Source organism: Anopheles marshallii, chromosome 3, assembly GCF_943734725.1.
Source record: "Anopheles marshallii chromosome 3, idAnoMarsDA_429_01, whole genome shotgun sequence".
NCBI lineage: Eukaryota > Metazoa > Arthropoda > Insecta > Diptera > Culicidae > Anopheles > Anopheles marshallii.
In genome coordinates, this window is record NC_071327.1 from 23,461,014 (window position 1) to 23,476,916 (window position 15,903).

The 15,903-nt window shown below is 45.2% G+C and overlaps 7 protein-coding genes across 7 annotated transcripts; 1 reads left to right on the forward strand and 6 right to left on the reverse strand.

The window, feature by feature from the left end:
* Positions 1-1,035: 1,035 nt before the first annotated feature.
* On the reverse strand, positions 1,036-1,509 carry LOC128713959 (zinc finger HIT domain-containing protein 1). The gene has a single exon (XM_053808833.1). The coding sequence runs from the start codon at positions 1,507-1,509 to the stop codon at positions 1,036-1,038; it is 474 nt and encodes a 157-aa protein (XP_053664808.1).
* Positions 1,510-1,557: 48 nt separating this feature from the next.
* LOC128714910 (general transcription factor IIH subunit 5) lies at positions 1,558-1,845 on the reverse strand. The gene is made up of 2 exons (XM_053809790.1): positions 1,811-1,845; positions 1,558-1,744 (listed from the first exon to the last, which is right to left on the reverse strand). Exons 1-2 carry the CDS (start codon positions 1,843-1,845, stop codon positions 1,558-1,560), a joined length of 222 nt encoding a protein of 73 aa, XP_053665765.1.
* Positions 1,846-2,566: 721 nt separating this feature from the next.
* On the forward strand, positions 2,567-6,680 carry LOC128716376 (probable aconitate hydratase, mitochondrial). Its single transcript, XM_053811296.1, has 6 exons — positions 2,567-2,599; positions 3,858-5,317; positions 5,384-5,555; positions 5,849-6,060; positions 6,134-6,425; positions 6,486-6,680. Exons 1-6 carry the CDS (start codon positions 2,567-2,569, stop codon positions 6,678-6,680), a joined length of 2,364 nt encoding a protein of 787 aa, XP_053667271.1.
* A 1,393-nt stretch (positions 6,681-8,073) lies between these two features.
* On the reverse strand, positions 8,074-8,430 carry LOC128712391 (keratin-associated protein 19-2-like). The gene has a single exon (XM_053807286.1). It carries the CDS (start codon positions 8,428-8,430, stop codon positions 8,074-8,076), a length of 357 nt encoding a protein of 118 aa, XP_053663261.1.
* Positions 8,431-10,784: 2,354 nt separating this feature from the next.
* Positions 10,785-11,568, reverse strand: LOC128715193 (uncharacterized). Its single transcript, XM_053810076.1, has 4 exons — positions 11,494-11,568; positions 11,265-11,420; positions 10,937-11,194; positions 10,785-10,841 (listed from the first exon to the last, which is right to left on the reverse strand). Exons 1-4 carry the CDS (start codon positions 11,566-11,568, stop codon positions 10,785-10,787), a joined length of 546 nt encoding a protein of 181 aa, XP_053666051.1.
* A 618-nt stretch (positions 11,569-12,186) lies between these two features.
* Positions 12,187-12,918, reverse strand: LOC128712393 (uncharacterized). The gene is made up of 4 exons (XM_053807287.1): positions 12,847-12,918; positions 12,492-12,773; positions 12,300-12,410; positions 12,187-12,228 (listed from the first exon to the last, which is right to left on the reverse strand). Exons 1-4 carry the CDS (start codon positions 12,916-12,918, stop codon positions 12,187-12,189), a joined length of 507 nt encoding a protein of 168 aa, XP_053663262.1.
* A 1,946-nt stretch (positions 12,919-14,864) lies between these two features.
* Positions 14,865-15,696, reverse strand: LOC128714758 (uncharacterized). Its single transcript, XM_053809639.1, has 4 exons — positions 15,595-15,696; positions 15,165-15,467; positions 14,991-15,101; positions 14,865-14,906 (listed from the first exon to the last, which is right to left on the reverse strand). Exons 1-4 carry the CDS (start codon positions 15,694-15,696, stop codon positions 14,865-14,867), a joined length of 558 nt encoding a protein of 185 aa, XP_053665614.1.
* Positions 15,697-15,903: the final 207 nt, after the last annotated feature.

The window sequence follows — 15,903 nt, forward strand, 5'->3', positions numbered from 1 at the left end:
TGCGTAGCTAAATCGATAGTGAATACCTTCCTGGAATAGTAGAATTGAAGTTTCCGCTTCCAAACCGGTAAAACGACCACATGAAACGAAACGTGTGCGAATCGTGTTTTTGTATTTTATTAAACAATCCCGGGCAAAAACGGGACCCCATGGATTGGAGACCACTTTTTGTACTGCACTGCACACTGGCGATGGATGGTGACCGCGTTAGAAACGAGATTACGCCCGTTAAAACCGTTTAATCAATGGATGGGCGTTATGGAAAAAAGGATAAACCTCTCCCCAAATATATTACCTAAACTATTAGCAAAATAGCAAACGAACAAAAACGCCGTGTAAATGCTGGACGCAATTTCAGCAAACTGTCACTCCATGTTGTACACCACACAATAAAGGGACGAGATCGGATGGTAAATGCAAGAATTCGAACCATGTTCAATGTCGCGCTTAGTTAGGAAATTGTAAAGAAAGAGCATGAATAGCGGCGGGAAGGATTTAAGATTTAATCGCAATGTTACACTGTTCGTTTAACCGGACTCGGCTGAGAAGCGTGTTTAATCGGAGCGTTTTTTTGTTCAAATATATCGACAATTATATATGATATATAAACTCGTGTATAAGTCTTCAAAGTACGTGTTGTCGCGCACACAGACATACATTGCACTATTGACGGAGCGAGCGCCAGGGCAGGGCATGAAGGCGATTGAGCTGAAACAGCTGAAAAAGTGTACCCGTTTAGACAATTCAATAATTTTTATGTCATATTTAGGATGCTCTAAATAAACATCATCAAAAGGAAACATTGCGATTTCCCATTCTTGGAGTTGAATTATTTGAAAGAAATTTCGTCTCTCTCCGCTGCTTCGCTGACAAACAGATACTTGTCTTTCTGAGGGCCTTTTGTCTCAGTTCCCATAAACTCGAATGGTTCCATGATAAGTAAGTAAGAATTTGTTATAATTTCCTATTTAAGCGATAAATTCCCGTTTTATTCAATTGAATATCCATCTTGCATAATTTACAGTCTCACCCCTTCTAAGCGGTCCACTTCAAACACCGAGTATCCTGATGCGTACCCAAACAACGCACACAACAATATCTCGTCCCACAGGCGGTACACGTGTAGCTGGATGGAAAGCCACAAACCGCACAAAAGTGTCGCTCCGGCAGACGGGAAGGTGGTGCGGACGCACTGAAGTAGTTCGGCGGATCTGGTCGTTGCTGTTTCTCTTCGTCCAACAGCTGGGGAAACGTTTTGCGATACTTTGCCCGATAGTACTCGGCACCCTTGGTACGGCGGTTCTTTTTCCTGCTCGGTCCACTACCATCCAGATTGTCACTAAACTTGGGCACCTTTTTCGACATTACCAAGTCGGCGTGCGGATCTTCGTGGAAGTTATCCTGCTCCAGTGCTTCCAGCGCTTTGCGTGCACGTCGCTGGCGTGCGGCATCGTCCAAGGTGCGCTTTTTGTCTGCTTCCCGGATTCGTCCCGATTCTCGTCCTGCCATTTTGTGGGTGTCGCTACGAGCGAGTTACGTTTGAGCTGGTGTGTTAATTTAAGCGTCCTTCTCGTGCAGCGGGAAACTGATGCGATCCATCAAATCGTCAACGCGAGCCTGCAGTACTTCTACGATTTCGACCGAAATGAAGAGGTGTTTTTCGTCCAAATCTTGGATGATGAACTTTTTCCCAAGTGATTGCGTTTCGTCCAGGTGAAGCAGGAACTGTTTCATAGCAGGATCACTATGCGGAAGAAGAAACGTTGCTGAGAACAGAGTACTCTATCGAAAACGCTGCAACATGTCTTACCACTCAACTAGCACGCCTTTCATAACATTCACCATTGCTAAGTAAGGTAGAGTTCTCCTTATTGATGAATGCACGCGCAGCTATTGCTTAAAATTGTATTTTCCTCACGAAACTAATTCGTCGGCATCATTGTAAACAAAGCGCGTATAGTTTTGTTGACAGTGCCAAATGCCAAACGCTGAACTATCCAAACAACAAGGTTAGCTCATGTCATTTCCATGACGCCACATTGAAGACTCGTTTGACACCAATAGTCAACGAAGAGGGAAAAAGAAGAAGACATTCGGAACTGCATAGATACATGGCATTAAGCCATTTTCGTCTCATTGTTCTATTTTACGAGAACCAAAATTAGCTAATTACGGCAATATGTTGACATTTTATCGCGCCTCGCGGATAATCTATTCGGATCCCAACTGTCAAAAGTATCGCTTCACGATCCAGCCTCCCACTATCGATCAACTATTCATCTGACGTTCGCGGAAAACGGACTATCAAAATTATTCTCATTCAATTCTCTCCCGGATTGGTTAGGTAACATTACAAATTTCACACGGTCTTGCCCGACGACGACGGAAGGCCGCAATCGTATCGCTAAACCTTTCTGTTTTCCATTCAACAGTTCATCTTCCAGCTGAGAAGGCTGAAGAGTTCCGATTGTTCCGACCGTTGGTGTTTGCCGTAGGTGGTGCTTTAAACAACGTACACACGCATCCTATTCTTCCCGTACGCGTATTTCCAGTGTAGTGTGCAACGATGGTGCAGTATTCCCGTCTGCTGAACGTACAGGTATGGTTGTGAGGATGTCCAACTGTAGGACACTCATCCAAAAAATCTTAAAAGGATAGCGAGGACATTGCGTTCCATCGCTTGTAGATCGACCCCAAGAATGTGCGTGTGGTTTGCAAAAAGTAGAACATTGGCAGAGAAAATTGTCCTCGCGACAAGTGGTTGGTTAGATAATCGATCCGTCTAAGAGAAAATTCGAGCTCTTTGCAATCGAGGTTCTTTTTCTCGCACCCCTTTTCCCAAGGCGCACACAGTCGGGCCGGCTTTTGCTACGACGGGAGAATGTGTGAAGTTGTGAAGCGGTGGATGTGAAAACGTGTGCCATATCCGTTTCCAAGAAGTTTAAATGGCGCCGCGTTGGAACTTTAATTTAACCTTCCGCCGCTCCCTTTCCTTCCCACGTACCCTCGTCAAACAAGTGTAGGTGTTCTTATTTTATCATCGCGGTACGGTTTAGCGAACGAAGGCTTATGTGATTGGGTGCCACCGTTTTCCTGATAACAGAAACTATAGTAGGCAGGGCTGGAGCTTCTTTTGCCACTTTCTTTACAGTCTCATTCAAGCTTCTTTTCCAGCTTGTGAAACCTTGTGACGTTTGCTCCGTTTTTATAGAAATGATAACAGCGATAAAAAAGAACAACAAAAAACCGGCCTGTGCCGTGATTAATGAATGCGGCGTATTTCGAATGCCGTTTCAAGGCCATCGTCCTTGTGGAATGTCATCGGAACAGAGTAACAATCGCGAGTACCAAAAAAACCTCAAGCTCATCGTTCCTACATGGATGTTTATTTACGTTAATTTGCACGTTACGGAACGACCTCCCCAAAACTCAGCCGCAAATTTCTAGGTCATATCACGTGTGTCGGCTGAGGATCAAAGTTTCTCCCACAGCCTATCTCGCGGTGGTGTATTTTCTATTTTTGTTTACCTTTCTTCCAACACACTGCTGCTCGCGGCTACTTCCCCAAGTTCGACGGATGTTTGCAATTTGCATCGATCACGTATCGCTTCTGGATGCTTCGGTATAGGAAATGGCGAGCGAAAAGCCCCCGTCAGACAAGATTGTGCTCAAACAGATCACTCATTCGACTACGCTGAGAATATTTTTTGTTTTTATAGCTTTGAATGCTGATTATGCTTATCAACATTTTTAGCTTAGATTTGTTTGCTTTGCAATTCCGGTAGATAGTGTAACTACTCTTGTAGCATGTTACAAAATAATTTACTTTATTTTTTCTTGTCCTTCCTCGAAAATAGGCCCGCAAGGTTGCGCGGTATGCCGTGGATGCACAGCAGCGTCAGTTCCATGCATCATGTGCCGCCGCTTCCAAGGTCGCTCTGTCCAAGTTCGACCAGACTGTGTACCTGCCGTACGAGAAGCTGCAGAAGAATCTCGAGGTGGTGAAGAAGCGTCTCGGACGTCCGCTCACCCTCAGCGAGAAGGTGCTCTACTCGCATCTGGATGATCCGGCGCACCAGGACATTCAGCGTGGTGTTTCGTACCTGCGCCTGCGACCGGATCGTGTGGCGATGCAGGATGCTACCGCACAGATGGCCATGCTGCAGTTCATCTCCTCGGGGCTGCCGAAGGTCGCCGTCCCATCCACCATCCACTGCGATCATTTGATTGAGGCACAGATCGGTGGCGAGAAGGATTTGGCTCGCGCAAAGGACATCAACGCGGAAGTGTACAAGTTCCTGTCGACGGCTGGTGCCAAGTATGGTGTTGGTTTCTGGAAACCAGGATCGGGTATCATCCATCAGATTATTTTGGAGAATTACGCCTTCCCGGGTCTGTTGATGATCGGTACGGATTCACACACACCAAACGGTGGCGGTCTCGGTGGACTGTGTATCGGTGTGGGCGGTGCTGATGCCGTCGATGTAATGGCCAATATCCCGTGGGAATTGAAGTGCCCGAACGTAATCGGTGTACACTTGACGGGCAAGATTAGCGGCTGGACTTCACCGAAGGACGTTATTCTGAAGGTGGCCGACATTCTGACGGTAAAGGGCGGTACTGGTGCGATCGTCGAGTACATGGGCAATGGTGTGGATTCGATCTCGTGTACTGGAATGGCTACCATCTGTAACATGGGTGCGGAAATTGGTGCCACCACGTCGGTCTTCCCCTTCAACAAGCGCATGGCAGATTATCTGGCATCGACCGGTCGTTCTGCGATTGCCGCTGAAGCTGGCAAGTACCAGAAGAGCGTATTGACCGCTGACTCTGGTGCCAAGTACGATCAGGTAATCGAGATCAACCTGGACAAGCTGGAACCGCATATCAACGGACCGTTCACACCGGATCTGGCCCACCCGATCAGCAAGCTGGGTGCGAACGCGAAGAAGAACGGATACCCGATGGACATCCGCGTCGGTTTGATTGGTTCGTGCACGAACTCGTCGTACGAAGATATGGGCCGTTGCGCTTCGATCGCCAAGAACGCGATGAAGCACGGCCTGAAGTCGAAAATTCCGTTCAACGTAACGCCCGGATCGGAACAGATCCGTGCCACGATCGAGCGCGATGGTATTGCGAAGACGTTCAAGGAGTTCGGTGGCACCGTGCTGGCAAACGCTTGCGGACCCTGCATCGGCCAGTGGGATCGTAAGGATGTGAAGAAGGGCGAGAAGAACACGATCGTGACGTCGTACAACCGTAACTTCACCGGTCGTAATGACGCCAACCCTGCTACGCATTGCTTCGTTACGAGGTCAGTGAAACGCTTTATCTTGGAGAATATTTGTTAAATACAAGTTAACATTATTGTTCTAAACAGCCCTGAACTGGTGACGGCTCTGTCCATTGCTGGTACTTTGAATTTCAACCCATTGACCGATGAACTGACCGGTGCCGATGGTAAGAAGTTCAAGTTGGAATCGCCGTTCGGTGATGAGCTCCCGCAGAAAGGATTCGACCCTGGCATGGACACTTACGAAGCACCACCATCGGTAAGTGTACGGGAAGACACGCGCTATATGGAGTGCCACGTGATTGCTACGTCCAAAGTCCGTACGTTAGACAGATCGACTTCCAACCACCCTCACTTTCTGACCCAAACTTTACTTCACTACAAAACGCGTGGCAGATCGCTTATCTTATCAGTTGTTGATGGTGTAGCGTATAATGGCATGTGCCATAACGCCACTCCGATAGAACCGCGCTCGAAAGGAAAGATGTTATGTGGGTCAAGGTTTTAATAGCTTGTTTTTCTTCTATTCTTCCATTCTCCTAAACCCTACAGGATGGTTCCAAGGTGAAGGTTGATGTGGACCCTAAGAGCCAGCGTCTTCAGCTGCTTGAACCGTTCGATGTCTGGAACGGTAAGGATATGAGCGATATGACCGTGCTGATTAAGGTTAAGGGCAAGTGTACCACCGATCACATTTCCGCTGCCGGTCCGTGGTTGAAGTACCGTGGCCATTTGGATAACATCTCCAACAATATGTTCATCGGGTAAGGTTTTGTACTAGTCTGCAGGCGTGATGTGCAATTTATTAATTATCATTCCGTTATATTCTTGTACCAGTGCCACCAATATCGAAAACAACGAAATGAACAAAATTAAGAACCAGGTGTCGGGCGAATGGGCTGGCGTTCCGGATGTTGCCCGTTTCTACAAGGCCAAGGGTATCAAGTGGGTTGCTGTTGGTGACGAGAACTACGGTGAGGGCTCATCCCGCGAACACGCTGCACTGGAACCACGCCATTTGGGTGGCCGCGCCATCATTACTAAGTCATTCGCCCGTATTCACGAAACGAACCTCAAGAAGCAGGGCCTGCTGCCGCTGACCTTTGCTAACCCCGCCGACTACGACAAGGTACGCTGCAGGATGGAAGTGAATCAAAGGTGTATGTAATCATGTTGTTTCCCATTCTAGGTCCAACCGCACTCGAAGATCTCGATCCTGGGACTGAACAACTTTGCCCCAGGCAAGCAGCTGGACTGTGAGATCAAGACCGACGGTAAGGTAGACAAGATTAAGCTGAACCACTCGTTCAACGAACAGCAGATCGAATGGTTCAAGGCGGGTAGCGCTCTGAACCGTATGAAGCAAATCGCGGCCAATAAGTAAGGTGTGACATGAGAATACCCGGTGCTTTCCCAGTCCTTATCTCTCCCACCTCCCGTAACGACGGATATCATCTACCAAAATCCATCATTCACAATCGTGAAAGATGGACATGCGGTTTATTAAGTCGCGCCAATATTATTTGGTCTAACAGGGCGTCTACGAATCAGCCGGCTCGCATGAGAGTTGATTCTGTTTCGCTAGCTCGTACTGGAGACCGTTTTGTGTGTGTAATTGTTTATGAATCAATGAAACCATGTTTAGTCGCGCAGCTTTTGTTGCCAGTGTTGTAAATAGAGCAAATTATGATCCGTGCCGGGAGGCATTGATGCAAGTACACTTCGCACGTGCCCCGTATCTGCTACTTATCTTCGATCCGTACTAGCGGTCCGTCAATTGGTTGGGTAGAGATAATTACCTCAAAAAGAATTTTAGACACTAACAAACAAATTACCTAAGATCCCGGATGACGGTGCATCCACACTTAAAGGCTACGTACTACCGCGCACTACAATGAATGCAAAACCCTTTAACGTTTAGATGAAAGTGTACGAACTGCGATCGTTATTAGCATGTATCTCTTAACTTACTAGAAGAAGAAGGATAATAAATTTTTCTCCGTTTTATTTGCCTTTCGTTTGCTTTTCATTGCGCACCAGTCAATGCAATGAACTCAGAACAGTAGATGTTGATCGTATCGTTCTTTTTTTTTCAAGATTCTCTAGACAATAATGAGCCTATGCAGTTTTGAGTAAATAAATGCAATTAAAATTTACCTGAATCAATTAACGAAATATTCGTGCTTCTATGAAAGAATGTTGTGTTTCTTACTTAGTTTTACACAAGATTGCCGTTAAGTATGAACTGATCGGTTTAGACTAACATTTAGTTGTAGCTTTTGGGAGTAAACCGTTCCATTCGAATAACATCTAACGTCACATATGTGTGAAGCTGGATGCCGATAGCCTAGGCGGTCTTGAACTGCCCTTTATGTAACGAACCTGAAATTGGTGTACGAATAATCTTTAAAGTAGCGACCTTTATCCAAGGCGAACAGGTAAACAAGAAAGGAAAGTTTAATGTTACAGGAACGAGTTTTTATTCGCAAAGTATGGGTTGACCCGATGAATCACGGACATTGGCAGATTGTGAAAGAAGTCGTGAGTATTAACACTGTGTATTTGATATTTATTTCAAACTGTTCATTCCTTCCGCTCCCGCATTATCCACATCACTCTCCTGCTCACTTTCTTTGCAGGGCTGTTTTAATTTTAACAAACAACATAACACATTTTGGCATATTTGGCTGTAACTGAGTCGCTGAGTCCGATCTGTCCGTCCGTATGAAATCTGCCCTGCAGTTCGCACCGCTTCCGTTCACTTGCACACCGTTGCTTTAGCCGAAGAATCCACCACCGAAACCAGGATAACCACCGTGACCGTGACCGTGTCCGTATCCTCCATAACCTCCATAGCCATGTCCGCCGTAACCGTGACCATGTCCAAATCCATGGCCGCCATAACCTCCGTATCCGTGACCACCGTACAGTCCATAGCCTCCGCCGATGCCCGGATATCCGTGTCCATGTCCGCCATATCCGAAGCCCGGATAACCGTGACCGTATCCTCCGTATCCACCTCCGAAGCCCAGATAATCGTGGCGCTTGCTACGGTCCGGTGCCGTTTCCTCCGCGCCCGACACGATGCAGCCAAGAACGGCCAACACAACGCACAGCACAATCTGGATCTTCATTCTGGGAAAGTGGTCACTGTTCCAACCGTTCACTAAAAAACTGTTCACACCTGTTTCTCTGTTACGAGACGATCGCTGGATAACGTGACTCGTTCGGCTGCAAGATCTTTTTATACGCTAGCAACGATGCAGGGAGGAAATTTCGTCTCCTATCGTTTGTAGAGAAGGGATACGGGGTTTTGTCCAAAGCTCGGCGGGATCGATACGGTGTGGGGACGCCACAGTCTCCACCATAGCGGCCGGCGGAAACAATCACGCGAAACAATTCGCTGTCCGCAAGGTCACACTATGGCCACCGGTCGGTCTGTCTGTCGGTTTGCGGGTAGCGAAAGACAACAACTCCCAGGGCCACCGACCTTAATGGTGGGAAAGACCATACCCACAAACACACACACACACACACAGATGCACAAAGATCGGCCCGTTGATTCATCTCGAGCTAGTTTTGGGGGGTGGGGACTACTTTACCAAAAATACACCCACTTCGGTGATGTCGCAATGATTGCGCGAGCCCTTTCGAAGGGAACTTGGGCAACTTGGGAGAAGTAGGTTCATGTTTGTATGCTATTCTTGACGGGGTGCGTTTTGTTTATGTATGTTTCGGCACTTAATCGTATGTTTTTATTTTCAATCTTCAGTTTGTAAGATTCTTTGCAAGGCTTGGTTTGTCTATTGACCTTTAGTACTTTCGTTGTCAACGCCTTCAGAATCTCCATAGTCAACTCTTGTGAAATTGGGCATTATACGACATAATTTTAGAACACATTACCAGCAAGAATCCTCGACAATGTTGTTAAAGTAGTTCATTAACTTTATTAGAAACAGTCATAACATCAGATGCCATTCAATGTTGCTTCCATTTACACACATAATTTAGAGTTGACGTGTCCAAGGTATCGGAACGATGCAATCAGATCGTTGTAAAGAATAGGGGTAATCGATAAAAAAAACCCCATCCACTTTTATTTTACATCCCCAAAAAAAAAACCTGCTTCTGTAGGAACAACAGCGCATAAGAGCAAACTTACACAAGAACACACCACACATGCATAGGCTCAGTTGCACATGATCTCTCAGCCAGCTCAGAACGCGAAGTTTATCGCCATACCCCGCCGTTCCCCGCCATCCGTCTCGAGCGATTCGGCCTCACCCCGCCGTCCGTTGCCATCGTCCCGTCGGTTGCGGCAATTGATGCCCAGACTCCCAATGGTACCGATCGGTGTGTCGAGCGTAACGTTCGGTGCGTTGAAGCCCAGCTGAGGTCCACCGACATCCACCCCAACGCCGATCGTCTTCAGTATGTCACCCAGGTCCAGGCTGCGCTTGGTCCGCTGCAGATCACCCCGGTTCAGCTCGGAAGTGGCCTTGTCGATGCGCGATGAAGCCAATGCCGGTAGTAGCGGTGGCGTGGGAATTGCGCTTCCGCCAGCCGGCAGCAGAAGACAAACCGCACACAGAACGGCACCGGGAAGCATGATGTGTATTGGGTGTACTGTCACCGCCAATGACTGGCCCGTTTATGGGTGGGTTCAACCCGCCACAGAGCGATTTTCATGCTACGCACTCAGCCATTTACCGCGGGGCCTTTTAATTGTTCCGAAAATTAGTGTGTTGTTCGTTGGTTTTGGTAGAATGATTTTGTCCTATTAAAGTGCGTTTAGGCATAGTTTTGTGCTTCGTGGGCTAATCGTCACATCCAATATATTATTTGTTCAATAGTCCAAATTTCAAGAATTATTTAAAAGCTTAAAGTTTACCGGTTGTAAAATTAATGCTTAGTACAAGAAATATAATATAATTTAACTAATTATTTACGCAAACTTCAAGCGAAAAATCCAAACAGTTGCAAAATTAAAAAAGCAAAACCTCCCGCCGGTCTCTTGCTATTGAACTTGACCATGGTTCAGGTCACATTTGAGTTGCTCATTTCCTTTTCCTACGAGGTCACCGGCATTCGGTTCGTCACCGGCTTTGGTTATGAATGGAGCCCCGGATCTTTAAAGCGCCTTACACGCTTGACTCATTCACAATTCGTCAAAGAGATTCAAACTTCTTTTCCATCTTCAAGGTTTGCATGCGATGTGTTAAGGGAAGGGTTACGGCGCGAAATCAATTAGTGGGGCACGTATCAAATGGAGGCATACTAAGTTTCACAATCAGTGGGAGTCACCCTGTGCGGAATACTACTCACCCATAGTGAGTACACCGCGACGGTGGTGAGATTTTTTTCTCACGCGTTTGGCAATGCGTTTAATTTACATGCTGTTCGATATGAAAATGACACTTGTTTGCTCAGGAATTTGATCGCACTTGCTTTTATTCAACTCGAATTCGAACTCGCAACCGTTTGCACGCTAACCTAGGAGATTTGGTGCGGTTACCTCCACGTCAATCTTGAAGCAACTTTCACCCTGGAAGTAGCAACAGAATGGAAATTGCGGTATCTTCCCTTTGTTTCAACGTTATGCAGAACGTTGAAGCTCTGATACATAACAGCAACCCTTACCTTATCATGCTTCACGAGCACATCAATGATCGATCGTCCCTGTGCAACCAGCAGATGGTGTTTGTACTTCTCCAAACTGTACGTCTGACTTTCATCCGTGCGAATTTCACTCGCCGACACCGGACAATGATCGGGAACGCCAAACATGGTGAGGATCTCAGCTGCCTCCTTATCGTGGGCCGCATCTTCCAGATTCGCACAAAGGTCTACCGTCTCCTTCATGACCGGTAGACCGTTCTTGGTGATAGTTACTTCCATCTGGCAGGTTCGAATAGTTCGAATAGTTTAGTAATTCTTCCCAACTTTAAACTTTCACGCTAAAACGTACCTCTGCCTTCTTGAATCCTGTGGTCCGTGCCGTGGCCTTCGACTTCACTTTGCAGTCCTCCGTAAGTGTGACGGTCGACTTGGGATCGATCGTTACGACCTGTCCCTCCCCGGCACAGTTGTCGATGCTGTGAACGACGAACTCGTAGCCACCATTCTTTAAAACAGGAGTAAAAGGAGTTTAGCTTAGGTGGGAAGCAGGTTGGCGCACCAAATGGTTGCTATCTTACACAAGCTGTGGCTCTTTTTGCGTGACACAACAGAAGAACTCCCAAAAACACTATTACACCGCGGGGAAAGCTCATCGTAATGCCGGGATAGGTAGTGCACAAGTAATTAATCCGGCCACTGCCACCGGTTTATATTTACAATCCAACGCATCCCGTGTGCATACGTTTGGATGCAAATACTCAATCAACGGTACATTTCCGGCGTAATTAAGTGCAACGCTTATCGGATGCAGTGCGAGACTGTGTGGTTGTGGGGCACAAAAAAATTATTACGGAATAATGCGAGTACTTGGTTGGAAGCAAGTTCAAAACAAGATGATGCCATTTAATGTGATGATATTTGAAGTTCAACACTAATACTCCGCGTACAGATACATGTTTAGACAGCTGATACAGTTTGTTTTTATATACGGCAGGCATCACGCGAGGGGACTCACAGTCATCATTCTGTATTTCATTTTAGTGTGACAGTATATAAAATCGGGATGCATTTAATTATGCCTAAATAAAAATAAGCAAACAGTGACTGATTACTTCTTCACTGGACGATCTGTTTAGAATTTTTATTTTATATTAAAAAAAACTTTTCATACAGTCAATTGCGGACAATTTGGGCACTGGACGTACTTTTGTCTACGTAATGTCTCTTTGATTGCTTCATTCCGAGTAGTCGTTTCATACTCACTAACGTTTTTATTTGGAAATTTCTGCGTCAATTTTGATGCAACTTTTACCCTAGAAATAGAAAACATTGTGTATTAAAACTTATGCTTATCGGTTTATATCACAGTCTATATGCGTAGTACCGTATCGTGTTCAAGGTTAATTTCGACCGCCATGGAACCTTTAATAATGCCCATCATCTTCTTGAAGCGGTCCATCGGGATCGTTCTATTCGAATCGGCACAAATTTCGCTCTGAGAAGGAGGGAGAAAAAAAACACATAATTTTGATAAAACTTCGAGCTTAACTTGATTCACACCCCAAATAAACCTTACCTCACTCTGAGGACAAACGCCACCGGGCAAAAAATCCTTGATGAACGGTAGCTTAGATCCTGCTTTGCATAGGTCGAACGGTTTCTGGAACATTGGCTTCCCATTCTTCAACACACTGACGGTACCGGTCGCGGTGCTGAAATCTTTCACCTTTACGCATCCCGCTAGCACGAGCGAACAATCGTCCTGCATGGTGAGACCGGCATCGTCCGAGAGCGTTATGATGCCATCCGGTCCGGCACAGTTTTCGATTTTATTAACCTTGATGGAGTAACCATCTTTCTGCACGAAATGGAACAGAGTTGGGAGGGTTGAGTGGCCAATTCGGCTAGACACGTTTATGATTGATACATACACAAGCTATCGAACTATGTGCAATCGCACCAACGAAAAGCAGAACGGGCAGATACAGTCTTGTGGACACCATTTTGGAGCACGATGGTTGGTTGAGCTGGATTCGCAACTTTGACGAATGGGCGCACTTCGGCCATAGAGTTATATACTTCCACACAACAGGAAATAGGAGATTGATACCGACGGGGCGTTCTTACTGTGAAGAGTTCAAACCAATAATTACTAAACCACCATCTGCGTTTGAATATTTTAATCATTTGACTGTTTGCTAATAGTAAAGCGTATTTCCTTTGCGCTAGAATCTGGTCAAACGGATGCAATTTTCATTTTGATTCAAAATTGCAATTCATTTTAAAGTGTTGATCTATAAAGTGAGGTTTTGTGTTGGGCTCCAAGAGGAACTGCAACGCTTTGGGCGGTGTTGTGGCAACTGTGTTGATCTTTCACATGATACGACAAGATCCCATTCGGATCGTTTCCCTGTACGGAAGGATGACCATTGCAGCTTCGTATGAATGAAGTCCAGGAATTTCAGGGCAAGTACTCTACAGTTGTAATATCAGTCTATGAGTGCACCAGCTAATTCATGAGCTACAATTATTCCCTGATATAGATTGGGGACTACTTATACATTTATCAGAAGCAGATTAGTATCGTTAGCTAATGTAGTGCTTGATCAAGATTTTGAAAACAGTCATGCACACAAATCCTTGATAAGGATCATGAGTCGACACCCGTCATACTCGTAAATTTTTGAGGAAATATTTTTTAGAGAATCGTTTTAAAGTCCAGGAGAAAATTTGGTGGCTAGCTGTTCTTCACTCAATTCATGAATTATTTACGAATTAATATTTAGAGAATCGTTTTAAAGTCCAGGAGAAAATTTAGTGGCTAGTAGTTTTTCAATCATTTCATGAACAACATGAAACTGTTGTAGAGTCAGGAATATGTTAAGAATCATAAATATTCATAACAAAGATTCAGGATCATTCATTTGATTTGAAGCCTGATAGATACTCATGAAGCTTAGCTAAATGCAGCCAATATTGTTCTAGGCTGCTGTAGAACTTATAGAAACCAATTACGATTAATACTATCACGAACACTATTTGGTCATGACCCATCTGAAGCAGTGGTGGCTTCAGCTCATTGTAGGCCCTGAGTAGAGTTGGAGGCAACTATAGTTGAGAGCAGTGAGGTTACTATTGAAATTAATGTAATGCATAGAATCATAATACAATAGAATTAAATGCATAGAAGCGATATCGGATGGATATAAGCAAACTATCCAAAACCGTTTTTCGTGGCCATTTACAGTCAGTCTGTTTTGGCTAGAAGTTGTTCGATTTGATTCTCTGTTTGAGTTTTATTAATTGCTTCTGAGTGTTATTATGAATGTTGGTGGCTTGCGGAATACGTTATCCTTAATCATCTCAACATATTTTTAGTACTAGAACGTTCAGTTCAGCTTCTTCTAGGATATTCCTTACTGGTGGTCTCGATTGAAAAGACTACAAATTACATTTTGTTAAGTTACTTCTTGTTTGGCCGAATGCACAAGACAGCAGGGTGCTTTTATGAAGAATCGTTATAATTAGTCCTTTTAGAACTGATCAAAATAGTTGGTAGACCACTGCGCTGAACAACAGATCCCTAGTGAACGAATGTGGCCTAAATGCAGGATAATTAATCCTTCCATTCAATTGCACCTTGCCCCCTAGAACCTGACGTATCTAACTATCGTTTATCACACTAAATTGTCCTAAAATAAGCGTATAAATATTGTTCTTACTGTAATTATCTTTATCATAAAGAATCTTCCTAACATACAAATAATAAAGAGTAACTATTATTTGTGTGTGATATTTCAAAACAAAAAAAAAACATTGTAAATAATTGGACCTGGTTGCAATAGAAAAAATTGTTTGACATATTTTATTATATAAAGAAAACAATTTGATTGGCTGGTCTCTAACATGTGTCACAGAAACAGATCTCCCGGATCTTGCTGTCGCTGTCCTACTTGGTTATGTCGAAGCGAACCTTAAAACAACTTTTGCCCTGCAAAAACAAACCCAGAAAAAAGGAGCAATTAATACACAGCAAGTATTGCCCACCTTGGAAAGAATTTGTCACAACACATACCGAATCATGTTGGACGGAAACGTCCACGGCAATAGCACCCCGTGCGAGTGGAAGATACTGTTTGAAGCGATTAATATTCACCACCTGATTGGGCTCGGTACAAATTTGACCCTGGAAAAGAGAATCGATCATTCGCTGTTCAGAACGTACATGCCCTGCGAGGTTCCTATTTACCGCATCAATCGGACACTTCTCGGGTACGCCCAGACTTCGCAAAAGTTCGGCAATGTTCTCGGTACGCCGCGGCCGGGATGCCTGGTCACAGATGTCCATCGAACCCTGGAGCACCTGCACACCGTCCTTGGAAATGGTGTACTTGGCATTGCCCGTCTTGAAGTCCTTAAATCGTACGCAGCCCCGCGATTTGATTTCACAATTTTTCGTCAGCACCACGGTGAAATTTTCATCGGCAGTAATAACTGCATCCGCACCGGCACAGTTTTCAATCTTTTTCATGCGTATCTTGTAGCCACCGTTCTGGGGAATTAGCAATCGTAGATAAGTATCGTTCGATGATTGATCTAGTAGCACATGCAATAGACTTCCACCAACGGATCGCACCTAATGTCGCACACTGTTGATATGGAAACGAGCAAATACCTACACAAGCCATTGCAACTCCCAACAGACCGGTGCAGCAAAGAATGACTACAAATCTCACGCCACTGGTCGAGTGAGAAACTCCCGCATGCACCTTGGAACCCATTTCGGCAATGCTGTAGTACGGCGGTTTTGTGGCAACACTGGTACACAATAATCAATTACACGTGTGATCTACGATCACTTGGGCCGGAAAACAGATGCCACCGCTTATCGGGATCAAAAATCACTGAGCACACAGCGTACCGTTACAGCTTTGCGTGTGACATCCAGGTTGGGGACGATATCGGCTAAAATGTTCCGTGTCAGTGGC

Bases quoted from the DNA above. Each gene is read 5' to 3' on its own strand.
- LOC128713959 (XM_053808833.1), bottom strand. From the start codon at position 1,509: ATGGCAGGACGAGAATCGGGACGAATCCGGGAAGCAGACAAAAAGCGC.
- LOC128714910 (XM_053809790.1), bottom strand. From the start codon at position 1,845: ATGGTGAATGTTATGAAAGGCGTGCTAGTTGAGTG. The intron at 1,745-1,810 runs GTAAGACATGTT...TCTTCCGCATAG, and splicing joins AAAGGCGTGCTAGTTGAGTG to TGATCCTGCTATGAAACAGT.
- LOC128716376 (XM_053811296.1), top strand. From the start codon at position 2,567: ATGGTGCAGTATTCCCGTCTGCTGAACGTACAG. The intron at 5,318-5,383 runs GTCAGTGAAACG...TGTTCTAAACAG, and splicing joins ACGCATTGCTTCGTTACGAG to CCCTGAACTGGTGACGGCTC. The intron at 6,426-6,485 runs GTACGCTGCAGG...TTCCCATTCTAG, and splicing joins ACCCCGCCGACTACGACAAG to GTCCAACCGCACTCGAAGAT.
- LOC128712391 (XM_053807286.1), bottom strand. From the start codon at position 8,430: ATGAAGATCCAGATTGTGCTGTGCGTTGTGTTGGCCGTTCTTGGCTGC.
- LOC128715193 (XM_053810076.1), bottom strand. From the start codon at position 11,568: ATGAGCTTTCCCCGCGGTGTAATAGTGTTTTTGGGAGTTCTTCTGTTG. The intron at 11,421-11,493 runs GTAAGATAGCAA...CCTGTTTTAAAG, and splicing joins CAAAAAGAGCCACAGCTTGT to AATGGTGGCTACGAGTTCGT. The intron at 10,842-10,936 runs GTAAGGGTTGCT...TGCTACTTCCAG, and splicing joins TGCTCGTGAAGCATGATAAG to GGTGAAAGTTGCTTCAAGAT.
- LOC128712393 (XM_053807287.1), bottom strand. From the start codon at position 12,918: ATGGTGTCCACAAGACTGTATCTGCCCGTTCTGCTTTTCGTTGGTGCG. The intron at 12,774-12,846 runs GTATGTATCAAT...CATTTCGTGCAG, and splicing joins CACATAGTTCGATAGCTTGT to AAAGATGGTTACTCCATCAA. The intron at 12,229-12,299 runs GTACTACGCATA...TTCTATTTCTAG, and splicing joins TTAACCTTGAACACGATACG to GGTAAAAGTTGCATCAAAAT.
- LOC128714758 (XM_053809639.1), bottom strand. From the start codon at position 15,696: ATGGGTTCCAAGGTGCATGCGGGAGTTTCTCACTCGACCAGTGGCGTG. The intron at 15,468-15,594 runs GTAGGTATTTGC...CTAATTCCCCAG, and splicing joins TGGGAGTTGCAATGGCTTGT to AACGGTGGCTACAAGATACG. The intron at 14,907-14,990 runs GTATGTGTTGTG...TTGTTTTTGCAG, and splicing joins TTTCCGTCCAACATGATTCG to GGCAAAAGTTGTTTTAAGGT.